The sequence below is a fragment of the Emys orbicularis genome, chromosome 7, assembly GCF_028017835.1.
Source record: "Emys orbicularis isolate rEmyOrb1 chromosome 7, rEmyOrb1.hap1, whole genome shotgun sequence".
Classification (NCBI taxonomy): Eukaryota; Metazoa; Chordata; order Testudines; family Emydidae; genus Emys; species Emys orbicularis.
In genome coordinates, this window is record NC_088689.1 from 106,552,852 (window position 1) to 106,565,661 (window position 12,810).

At 36.7% G+C, this 12,810-nt stretch overlaps 1 protein-coding gene across 1 annotated transcript in view; it reads right to left on the minus strand.

Annotated features, from left to right (window-relative positions):
• The window catches only part of DNAH12 (dynein axonemal heavy chain 12), a 166,406-nt gene that overhangs the window by 32,073 nt on the left and 121,523 nt on the right, over positions 1 to 12,810 (minus strand). The window contains exons 52-58 of the mRNA XM_065408714.1: positions 11,749 to 11,990; positions 11,240 to 11,387; positions 9,429 to 9,574; positions 7,901 to 8,115; positions 7,782 to 7,787; positions 5,175 to 5,367; positions 3,779 to 3,971 (exon numbers count right to left, since the gene is read on the minus strand). Of these exons, the coding sequence (XP_065264786.1) occupies positions 3,779 to 3,971; positions 5,175 to 5,367; positions 7,782 to 7,787; positions 7,901 to 8,115; positions 9,429 to 9,574; positions 11,240 to 11,387; positions 11,749 to 11,990 (1,143 nt within the window). The remainder of the gene's footprint in view (positions 1 to 3,778; positions 3,972 to 5,174; positions 5,368 to 7,781; positions 7,788 to 7,900; positions 8,116 to 9,428; positions 9,575 to 11,239; positions 11,388 to 11,748; positions 11,991 to 12,810) is intronic.

Consider the following 12,810-nt stretch of genomic DNA (forward strand, 5'->3'; position numbering starts at 1 on the left):
TCTTCCCCCACAGAGCTCATTGCAGTACTGGGGCCTAAGGTAGTCAAGACCAAGACAAAACCAGGCACAACCGGTCAGGCTTGTCCCTCTGCATCAGGTGTGTCGGACTTCACCATTAATGTCTGGAAACATGACTGGATTTCAAATTGCTCATGTATCATCATTCCAGCAGAAGATATTTAACAATATATTTGCCTTTTATAAAATATATTATATGAAATTAAATAACTTAGAATATAGCTAACATAAAGAGGGAAGGATTGTTTCTTACTTGTAAGTCTATATTATAGTAGTAATGTAGCTAGGTGCTAACAAATGGAGTTTAAGGACAATAACAGTTAAAACACAGAATCACTGATATTTTATTGCTGTAAAGTCTTTGATAATTCAAAGATGTCTAGTCACCACCAATGATACTTAACTCTCATTGGTATCAAAGAGAATTATGTACACATATGGAAGGGAAGTTATTTTTCATAAATATGTTACCAAAACAAAGTTTACAGCTGTAGTTGTCTGCGGTCTAGATACCTGTAAGTCTGTCAGCTTTTTGAAAATACCCCATGTCATAACTATAAAGGGAAGGGTAACAGCTCTCCTGTGTACAGTACTATAAAATCCCTCCTGGCCAGAGACTCCAAAATCCTTTTACCTGTAAAGGGTTAAGAAGCTCGGGTAACCTGGCTGACACCTGACCCAAAGGACCAATAAGGGGACAAGATACTTTCAAATCTTGGGGGGGGGAAAGGCTTTGGTGTGCTCTTTGTTTAAGGGGTTGTTCGCTCTTGGGACTGAGAGGGACCAGACATCAATCCAGGTTCTCCCCATCTTTCTAAACAAGTCTCTCATATTTCAAACTTGTAAGTAAAAAGCCAGGCAAGGCGTCTTAGTTTTACTTTGTTTTCTCAACTTGTAAATGTACCTTTTACTAGAGTGTTTATCTTTGTTTGCTGTACTTTGAACCTAAGACAGAGGGGGGTCCTCTGAGCTCTTTAAGTTTGATTACCCTGTAAAGTTATTTTCCATACTGATTTTACAGAGATGATTTTTACCTTTTTCTTTAATTAAAAGCCTTCTTTTTAAGAACCTGATTGATTTTTCCTTGTTTTTAGATCCAAGGAGTTTGGATCTGTATTCACCAGGAGTTGGTGAAAGGAAGGAGGGGGGAAGGGTCAATTTCTCCTTGTTTTAAGATCCAAGGAGTTTGGATCTGTATTCACCAGGGAATTGGTGAAAAGTTTCTCAAAGCTTCCCAGGGAAGGGAATGGTGGCAGCGGACCAGAACTAAGCTGGTAATTAAGCTTAGAAGTCCTCATGCAGGCCCCCACACTTGTACCTAAAGTTCAAAGTGGGGATACAGCTTTGACACCCCATTTCTCTATTATGTATTTCTTAAGCACATCACAAGGATGAATTCCAATGCAGCAAAAAAAATTTAACATTAATGTTACTGAAAAAAGGAGAGTATATTCTAAAGATTGGAATGTTTTTTCCTCCACTTTCTTATATTTCTATTTGCTCCCTGCACATATTTGGATAGGTCTGTTCAAGTATAATGGAAAAGTTTAGGTAACTGAGTAAAATATTGTAGGAAATTCATTAGTAGGTCACCATGCAAGGAAATATACCTTGTGTCTTAAAACATAAAATATGGAATTTATTAGGTTCCTTCTGAAAGCAACTGTTACTGAGAATCCAACCCTTCTCTCCTACATGAGCTTTAGTGAGAATTCTGTCAATCTCTTTATAGCTTTGCCATTCTCTACCTTTCCTTATGAAATAATTTAGTCCTTCAGAGAGCACTACTGGATTTATGTTAACAGGCTGGCCTAGAAGTGCCACACTGTATGCCACTAAAGCAAGGTAACTGCGTGATAATTTAGTGCTTACTTGCACTGTATAGATAGATAACACAAACTTAACCTGACTCTATAAGCACACAGTCTTCAGGCCACGGAAGAGGAAATCACTCTCTGATATAAATAAAGCACTTGCCTTAGCAATTTTTACAGACTCCATGTTTTACAATGAACTGCCAATGTGAAAGGCGAAGACACCAGGAACTGGGGTGGAAACATGTAATTTCTCAGGACAGGAAGAAACCTTCACCACTGTCACTGGCGTAATGTACACCCTATTTCTTGCTTACGAATATGATCCTGTACAAGTCCTAAGGAAAATCTACTAACTGTGCAAAACCCTCCTTTCATAAAAAAGATTAAACACATTGAGCCACAAATATCATATCAAACTGACATTACAGACCTTACAAAAACAAAGAGCAAGGAAATTCAGACTTGAGGATAAAACATCACCTGTAACCTCACATCTGCATGAAACATGGGTGCTTCAGAACACCAAGTGTTTTAGAAGATTGTTTTCAGAGACATCTACATTACTTTAGAACAATAGGGCTCTAACAGATAACTGTGAACCAGATCGTTCTCCCCAGTTTCTAATGCATCTTAGGCACTTAGAGCTTGGCTACCTGGGGAAACTGATCAGCAGAATGGTAATGGTATACTTATATTGCTGTAGTTATGCCAGGATAACTTCCCATATGGAGACACTATTCTGAAATAAAAGTAACTTTATTCCAGTATAAAAACTCTGCATTGACATGTTATAACAGGGAGTTCACCAGCATATCTATTCTGGTATGATTATACTGCTATAATTCTGTTGGTCAAATTTTCCATATAGACAAGTGCTAAGCCAGGGGTTGTCGAGGGGAAAACCTTTCTGGCTCCATGGTACTTTTTATCTACTACTCCAAACTTAAACGAGTCCTACTGTGCAGGTTCTGAGGAAATTAGCCTAATTGATTTAGGAGAAGGAGGCCTGGGACAGGAGTTAAGACTGGGAGAATATCACTATCTGTTGCACTTTCCCAATCCCTTCTCAAATGGGGAATCCCTGCATTATATGATGCAGATTATCTTCACAGTGGACCCTCCCAAAAATGTTGTTCAAGAGCAGTGGAAGATAAGACAGTATTGCAGCATCTCACCTTCCCAGAAAGCCTTATTTCAGGAGATCTGCAAATGTAGAGGCCAAACCCTCTGCCATTTTCCTAGCATGATACACTGCCCACTAACAAGATAATTCAGAGAAAACTCATATAATGGGCAGTCAAAATGTTTCTTGTCCCATATTTCCAACTGGGGGACAATCTGGCCCACTATGCTTACCCATATATAACATTTCCCACCTTCAGTGTACCACAAAAATTTTAATTAATCCGCCCAGCCTCCTCTATGATGTCCTAAAGGTAAGTATTATTATTCTCATTTTATATGTGGGAAAATTAACACAGAGACAGGTTAACTGACTCACATGAAGCCATGCAGTGAGTCAGAGGCACTTACAGTATTAGAACTTGGAGTTTCTGGCTCCTAGTCCCATGTCTGTTGCTAGACCATTACTGTCTTCCTTAAAAGACTGGCTTTTGTTCATTTAAAAATTAGACCCTTACAACTACGTTAATAGAGGGACAAATCCTGAAGGCCTTATCTCTTACTCAATCCTTATTCAGGCACAACTGAATCCTTATTCAGGCCTTTGAAGATGGATGTTTTGCCTAAGTAAGGACTGATCTAATTATGAACAAGGATTTCAGCGTTTGCTCAACAGTTTTTCTTTTTCTTATAAATTGATCTTTTCCATTCAGAAGCATAGAATTTTGCTTCTAATTCCCAGTCTTCCAGGCAGCAAGCAAGCTTTTAGGTTTTGTACACAATAACCACTGAATTTGAAAACAAAATCTAACATTCCTTACCTGTTGTTTCTTGGTGATCTCATTAGACATTATTTTAGCAGAGTCCAAGACCATGATAGCACTCTCATCTTCCAGAATGTTCCCTTCAGAAGACTGTAAGGTTTCTAAAATTTTCTTCTCAATTTCCTTTAGTTGTTTTTTATTGGCTGCAGACTGAAGGATGAGAGCATTCCTCTCCTCTTCTAATTCTGGTCTAAAAACCAAAACATACACCCAAAGTTTACCTTTTATATTATTATTGTTACATATTCAGATACCTGCATGTAGTTAATCCATATTTGTAAAATCAATATTTAACTAAAGTAGATCACATTGTTCATGTTATATGATCATGTAATATTAGTGTCACAGAAACCTTACCTCTTGATTTTAGGAGGTTTGTGTCAGGATCTTAACATTCCATTTATGCAGTTTTTACCACTGAGCTATACAGTTATACTGGAACTACATTAGCGCCAATCCTCTTTATTCTCTCAATTTTATCAAGACACTAAGGCCAACACTTTCAAATCTGGGTGCCTAAAGTTAAGTTCTTGGGGGTCAAATTCTATGCTTACACCCAGAGCTTTCCCACTTACATCAATAGGGTTGCACAGATTTTCAGTCACCACAGAATTTGGCCCCTAAATCCTTGACTTGATTCAGAGCTCAGCTCCTGAAAATCAGGCCACTTATTTAGGTGTCTACATATGGACTTAGGTACAAAACTTTAGGTTACAATAGTTTTATGTTTGAAAATGTTTGCCTAAAAGTTTATATCCAGACTTCTGAAAATGTCAGTTCATCCTAATTTTTAATTACTATACATGTAACTCTTGTTTTTGAGTAAATATTATTCAGTACTGCATGAGTTTGTGATGTGGAACTTACATTAAATGTATTACCATTTTTTTAGCAAGTGAATCTAGTATATTTGAGTGGGCAGTTCTGTGTTTGTCTGAATGATCAGAAACCCAGGAAATCCAATTAAATCTGTCTCTGTTTTGAGTTTAGACAAGAACTAGAAACAGTTTCAGAGCCACCATGTTCTTCCTTCATAGAAAAGTAAAAATGCAGTCTAATAATCCAATATCCACATCTGCATGTGCAAAATCAATGGGCTGGATTGCCAGGAAGCCATATCAGAAAACAAATAATGATGGTTGCTCAGTGATAATGTTAAATAACAAAACACGTTTCCAATATCTCAGATGACTCACACTTACTATAGTGATGGACTCCCTAGAAATATCTTAAATAAGACAGCTAGAATACCAGGATTGTTATAGTTGTTATGAAAAAACATTTAGAATCATTAACAATTGCCCCATTTTATTATGAACATTTCTCTTAATTGCTTCCAAAATCTCCTGTTTAGAATATTTCATTTGCCTATTTGCAATAAACAAACACATACCTTTCTTTTGCAACAACAATACCTAGTAGCTGGTCTTCAAGTCCCTCTGGTGTTATCATAAAGTTGAGTAAAGAAACTTTTGTAGCCAGTTCAGGCATATAATGTGGATTTCTTAGTTTTGTTGTAATAAAAAATTTGAAATCACTGGAATACTCAATAACTGTCTCACCAAGTCGGATGCAATCCATGCCCCCTAAAGTTCAGAAGACAAACATTTGTGCATGTGACGCTGTTCTTTGTTAATAAATGTGTATTGGTTTTCACCATAAATAGATTACAGTGCTGTGTTGTTATAAAGGAACTGATCCTGAGTCGTAACCCTCCCATGCGGGTACAATGTCTCCTTGAGGCCAGCTTACTTGGTAATTACTGTGAGTATCCAGTGACAGGGGCTGGATGATACAGGGGAAAGTTTTGTTGTAATAAAAAATTTGAAATCACTGGAATACTCAATAACTGTCTCACCAAGTCGGATGCAATCCATGCCCCCTAAAGTTCAGAAGACAAACATTTGTGCATGTGACGCTGTTCTTTGTTAATAAATGTGTATTGGTTTTCACCATAAATAGATTACAGTGCTGTGTTGTTATAAAGGAACTGATCCTGAGTCGTAACCCTCCCATGCGGGTACAATGTCTCCTTGAGGCCAGCTTACTTGGTAATTACTGTGAGTATCCAGTGACAGGGGCTGGATGATACAGGGGAAAGTTCTTCCAAGGGGGTTTGGGGATTGGGGTGCACCTATCATTAACCTGCAAATCAAAATAGGACTGGTAGAGTCCTGAGGAGAATGCGAGTGGCTGAAAGGCTGGCAGTGTACAAGGGCTGACACCCAGATACCACAAGATAAACTCCCTCACACTAGAAGCAAGGTGGTAACAAAGTGACCCACAATCCGAGGCGTCCCAAGAAAACATCACACTGTAAGTTATATGTTTGTTTACCTCAATTATTTATGCAAAAAAATATTACTTTTGTGATCAAGTAAAAGCAAAAGTCTTGTTAAGAGCAAATCAAGTAACCTCAAATAGTAAGAGCTGGAAACAAGGTGAGTCCTGGCCCCATATAAGTCAATGTTATAACTACCACTCACTTCAGTGGAGCCAGGAATTCATCCATAGTAGGTAAAAATAATTGAGTGGGTCACACATTTCTGCCCTTCCTTTACTGTGTACATATACAATTGGAAAAGGTACAGGTTTTGTGTGGCTGCTTTTAAATTTCATATTCTTGTTTCACAGTAGCTCAAGCCAATTCATGTATTAAAACAAGATATCAAGATCCATACACAGCATATCAAGCAAGCACATAATCTTATTTGACCTTAACCCAAACTCTCCTATGTTTTTTGCTACCACCTGTCATGCTTTGTATAATTTTAGACTGTAAAATTTCCCTGGAAGTTCTTTTGTTTGTCCGTAAAGTGTCACACACATCTGTGGCCCTGTACAAATATTTACAACATATATGTGCCACTAGCGTCTGCTGCAACAAGCACATATGGAGCAGGTTGTCTGTGGCTCAACCTTTAGAGACATAGGAGATTGTTACAGCCCTATTCCCCTCCCAGTCTGATCAGCTCTCTCTAAAAGAGCAGAAGATCTTCAGGGACAGACCATCCATTTTCTATCTTCCACTCAAGTAGAGTGGGGATCTTTAAAGGGTGGACACACAACCCAGACATCTTCCTCTTATCCATGGGAGGGCTGCTCACAGACTGACTCCTACACCTCCAAATATTAGACAGTCCTTAGAGGAGGTGTCTTATAGAGCTCCATTAGCAGGAGTTTCCTGCATAGGAAGGCTCTGCATCTTATCTCCAACAGCAGGTATCTTAGGAGAGAAACCAATTCACAGCCACCTGCTCTCTGTACTAGCGGACTGTGTTGAGCCCTGCTGTTGTCTATTTTGAATACGGTTCCAATAATTAATGCCCACAGCACACCGTGCAGTTCTAAAACCCTAGCGTGTGTGAGATTTGGGATTTCCCAGATCCACTGTAGTTAGAACTGGTCAAAAAAAAAAATCAGACCTTTTCTACCATGACAAACTTCAACATGAAACAATTTTTTTTCATTTAGTTTTGAATGAATTTTTTGTTTCAATTTTCATTTGAAAACAAAACAAAAAAATTCAGTGTTCAGGTCCCTCTACCCACTCTTTTTCTCTCACTTATTTAATTTCACCCCTTTTATCACTTGGAAAACAAAGGAAACATTTTTTGAAAAAGGAGATTCCCACCTTAAACCAGGACCTTTTCTTCATCATCATATGACTTTGAGAAGATAATACTTACATGAAAAATTGCAACTTTTGCAAAATACCATGATAACTTTTCTTAACTTAGAATTTAATGCAATAAATAATACAGCCTACTAAGTTAAAACATATTTTATAAATAAGATATCTAGCATTACCTAGTATATTATAACACTTCAGAAAAAAGAAATTCAGCGTCAATGGGAGTTTTACCTTTGCAGGGTCAAACCTACTATATTTAAATATATCACCGCTGCATAGTGAAGTTTTCAAGTAAGAAATCTATAATGTGACATTTGTGAACTTTATTAAAAAGTAAAAATCAGCTTAAGAAGGCTATCAAATTACCTTCCTCTGATCATAAGCAGCAAAAGTAAAGAAAGAAGAAAAATATTAGCTGATATAACAGATCATTAGATGAGCATTAATGTTGCATACTTCTGGGCTCATAACTAATTTTCTTGTACCTTGTTTAAAGGTTTGTCTAAGCAGCAGGGGTTCCAATGATGGGTCTAGTTCTTCCCCAACATTTTCTAGCAGAACTGGAGTTCCAAACTGAATGCAGTTCTCCAAAGTTCTCATGTAGTCTGTATCAGTGAACTTGATAACACTCAACTGGTTTTCTTTCTCGGAGTTCTTTATCCATTTATTGGCTTGACCCTGGGGATCAATCATTAATGGCCTAGAATGTACAGTACAAAGAACTTGCTCAGTATACATGACTTTTTGTAAATTCAAAATTATTTCTGCTATGGACTAGCTGGAAGAAAGTGACACATGATACTTTATGGCTGTATTATTTTAAGAGATGAATGTCCACTGGCTGAGTATTACAATCACAATTTGAACAGAAATATCAGAATTCTTTTAAAAGCCATGAAGATGGTGTTTATGATTTAAAAAAAAAAAACAGGTCAGAATTCAGAATTTTTTTTGACCGCTTCGTTGTATTTCTCCTTTGGAATTCTGATTTTTTAGAATTTTTTATTATATGTGAGTTTTGCAATATGGAGCTGTACTCACTTGCACTAACTGAAGATATGAGTCTATATCTATATCTATATAGATATATTTTTTTGAAAGGAAGCAAAAGCTTTTAGCACAAAAGCTGTCAGACAAATTTAGTGTATCCCACAGGTAGGCTGTTTGAGTTTCAATGGAGGATCACTGAAGGGATATAAATAGTATCTGAGTGTCTTTCTTCCTGTAGGCAACATTCAGGTTCCAGAACAGAATAAATAATAGAACATTATTATTGCAATTTGTAATGTTTTTCTTACTGATTGAAATTCACTTCTGTGCAGAGGGCCATCCCAATGCTCCCACAGCATTTAAGTGGGATTTAAGTCCTCAAAATAAGGCTTAGATCAGACTTTGATAACAAAAATCCTTGTGCTGGCCCTCTGCACAGAAGACAATTTCATCCAATATACTAGTCTCTAAAACATGACAAAGAGTGAAGCTGAAGCTGACTGTGGTAGCAATAGGACCTTGAAATGTGTGTATAATCTGATGCACAGTTTTTCTATATTGTGGTTTATATATTTAATGGCTCACACAAGAAAAATATTTATTAAAACTGTTGTCAAAAATGTCCTTCTGCCTTCTATGTTTCTACAACTGCAAAAAAGAAGAAATTACCAGACTTATATCAATCTGTGTTATTACTCAATAGTTTTGCAATGTAAAGTCATTGTACACAATAGAGACATTGGAAAATGTGGATAATCCAGAAATAAGTTTAATCACAATATAAAATTCAACAACTGCATTTAAAGATGAAAAAATTATCTGTAATATTCTGGAAGGAAAACTTTCACCCATTGAAAACATTGGGTCTGATCCTGTGAGGAACAAAGCCTCCTCAAGTTCCACTGAAGGGTTTGGGAGGAGAAGGGTATGCAGCACCTTTCTGTTTCTAGTATATACACTAAATTTCATTTAGTCTGAAATCTCAGTTTCTTTTAGCAAATTATTAGCTTCTTTGTTACCTACCAACGCCTGGAGTTGTCAACAATCACACCATTGTCAACTGAAAAGTTGTCTGTTGGTAATCCAGCAATATTCCAAGCTCTGATTTTTATTGGGTCACCAAGGGTCTTACTTAAGGAGAAGTTCTCAGAACAAGGGATATTTTTGTCCTACAAGAAAAAATAAATCTTTATTCTTTATTTCTTTAAATATTGTTAAAATACTGCTTAGGTTAAAAGTATTAATTTATTCACAACTTGCTTTAAAAAATTGGCTTTTGTTCAAGGAGAGAAAATCATGGGGGGGGGGAATTCACTTTTGCAGAAAATGGAAATTTTTTTCCCAATTTAGTAAGATTTTTCCCAATTTAGTAGAAATTTTGTGGTGACTTTCCCCAATTTTGTGGGATTTTTCTCAATTTTTTTTTCCAGTTCTGAAGGTATTCTATTTTACCCTTTTGTAATATGTTGTGTGATGATAACTAACACACTGCAGTGTAGTCGGGAAAACAGAACCATCTGGAAATCTTTAAATTGCAAGAAAATTTCCCAACTTTTGTTTATTTGTTCTGTATTTAGACTTCCAATTAACGTAAAGCACTTTTCCAATGCCGGTCAGTCACATGTTACTTCATCATTACTTACCTAAATCAAGTCTATGGTACAACTATCTCTTTAAAAAAAGCACAAGCAAGTACTGTGCAGCAATAATTTCTTCAGTAAAGCACCAGCTATACAAATATATGTGCTAGCACAGACCTCTGCACCCATGAGGAACACCACTGACTTCAGTGGAACAATGGGATTCTGTACAGGTACATAGGTCACAATTAGTGCATCTATTTGCAGGATTGGGACCTAAGAGCAGCTAGGACTAGCAACATCCAACCACAAAGTGGAAGTTGAAAGGCCCTGATCTTGCAAAGGGAACATTCTGGTCCTGTGTTAGCCCTATTGGTCCCTTTGCAGGCTCATAGCCTAAGCCTTTATCTTCCACCTTGCCATCCACCATACTTCACGCTCCAGTACTGCAAACAGATGCCCCATGGAGTCAGACTGAAATCAGTGGGATGCTGTATGGCAGTAAGGGTCCATCTGAGCAATTCCCTTTGCAGAATCAGGGCATTAGATTGTGACTTGATATTTCATTCTGCAAGTATGCAAGCCCTTTTCATGCAACCACTTTTAAAATGTTTTAAAGGGAAGTAGCACAGTTTAACAGTGCTTAACATGTTTGCATCCACACTACAAACTTTAAAAAATGTTTCATATTTATCCATTCAAAACTTAGGTTTGGAAACAGGGTAAAGGAGCACCATCTCAAACATGGTAGTGTTGAAAATGGTTTATTTAAATGGTTTACTTGAAGGCTTTACTTGGGGACAGGGCTTTTATCAGGATAACTAAATATGCAAAAATTCTTTTGGTTTGTGGTTGGATTGGACAGACTAACTAGCACTGTGCCAGCCATCAAAATGTGGCTGCATTTTAGTTTGTAAAGTGATTCCTTTATTTATTTAAGGCCAATTTCTGAAGTCCTCTCAATCATTACTTAGTCTTTACTCACGTGAAACTCTCACTGAAGTCAATGGGTCAACATCAGATCATTGCTGGTACATCAGTGTAAACCTGGAATAAATCCACTGAATTCAGTGAATTACTCTAGATTTACAAAAGTGTAAATCAGCAAAATTTAGACCACTAACTTTAATATGATTTTTACTAAGACACCAAGTAAAAAATTAGAAATTTCAGGATTTGACTCACAGATTGTAAAGCATTTTGGGATCCCTTGGGATGAAAGATATTATTTAAACCGAAGATAAACTTTCTAACCTTGCACAACTTGCTCCAGTCTTTAGTACACGCTTGTCGAAAGGCACTAGTGAAAGCACCCAGATAAGCTATCACTCCAGCTGATATCAGAACATCTCCTGTCAAATTATTATATGTATTTTGAAGATCATTTGCAGCATTACACCATCTACGGATAAGCAAAGATACCATATAAAAGAAGTTAAAACCGCTATATTGGTAGCATTAACAGAGTACATCATCAACACAAGAAGTGTTTTCCCTTTATGTTAAAGGTGAATTGCAAAGAAATAATTAAAACATTGTATTTGTGCCCTTGAATGTTGCTTTGAAGACTGCCTCAAGTGTTTTGGTGAGTATTTTTTACATCACAATATTGGGACCTTTGACAATCTTTGAAGGACCTGATTGCCCCAGTCCCCAAATGAGGATACAGGGATGCAAAAGTTTAAGGCTCAGAGAACTAAAGCTCAGGTTTTGTCTCTACTTTTTGATGCATGTTCGAATCAGCATTTGTATTTACATCTGACCTTGATTTTTCTCCACCCAGTCCTCCAATCAGCTTCTCTGCTCTTTCTAGTTTCTTAGCACACAGAGCCACCTGGAATTCTAGACGAGCCTTTTCTTCAGTTTTCTCAACAAAGGTTTGTTGCAATTTTGCCAAATGATTCTCCACTGCTGCAAGTTCACCTCTCTTCTGATTCAGTAATGCCATAGTTTCTGCTAAGGACTGCTGGGCCTCCCCTAGACGGGCTTTCTTGGGAGCAACCACCTGTTCAATTACAATTAATGCAGGGATGCTAAATCCATATATTATAGGTTTACTGATGTATAAAGTTCTATATGTAACACTTTGGATCAATATTCCAAGGTAAGGAAGAGAATATTTTATAATATTCATATTTGGAAAGAAGCCATAGTGATGAATAGGGAGGTGGGTCTAATATACTAAATGCACTATGTTTTTTGAGAATGAAGTTTAGGAAGCATAGCCAACTAACAATGTATATTCATTCTAAATTACTTGAATAAAAAATTAAAATTAAACTGGCTCAGAACCTTATTGTATTAAATTAATAAATTAAGTTGCATTACCAAGGCAGCAAACATACTGTATTGATGCTTGCCATAAATTTGCATCCAACATTGGACACCTTTTATTATTATTATAGCAGCAATGTTAGTACCATTGATAAAAAAAATTACCGAAGTGAGATAAACAAGGATTAAAGCAGACAGAATTTTTTCTCCTTTTTCTCTAAGTTAAAAATTAAAACAAAAAAACAACAATACAAAAATCCCCAAAACAATATCGTTCCGAAGTACCATCCATTGGCTAAAAAAAATTACTTGATTTATAATTTGATTTTCAATATCCATTTACAGATGGTAATTTAGGTCATATTGTTTAAAGAAAAAAGAACATACAAATATTTTTCACAGTTTTCTAGTAGAATGAACATATTTCTGTTTTATTTAGTGGTGTGTGTACCCTATGGCAGAGACTCCTCAACTATTTAATTCTTTGAATTTCTCTGTAAGAGAAAGTCTCTTGCATGGACTCTCACTCTCCATTCACCATCCCCTTTTTT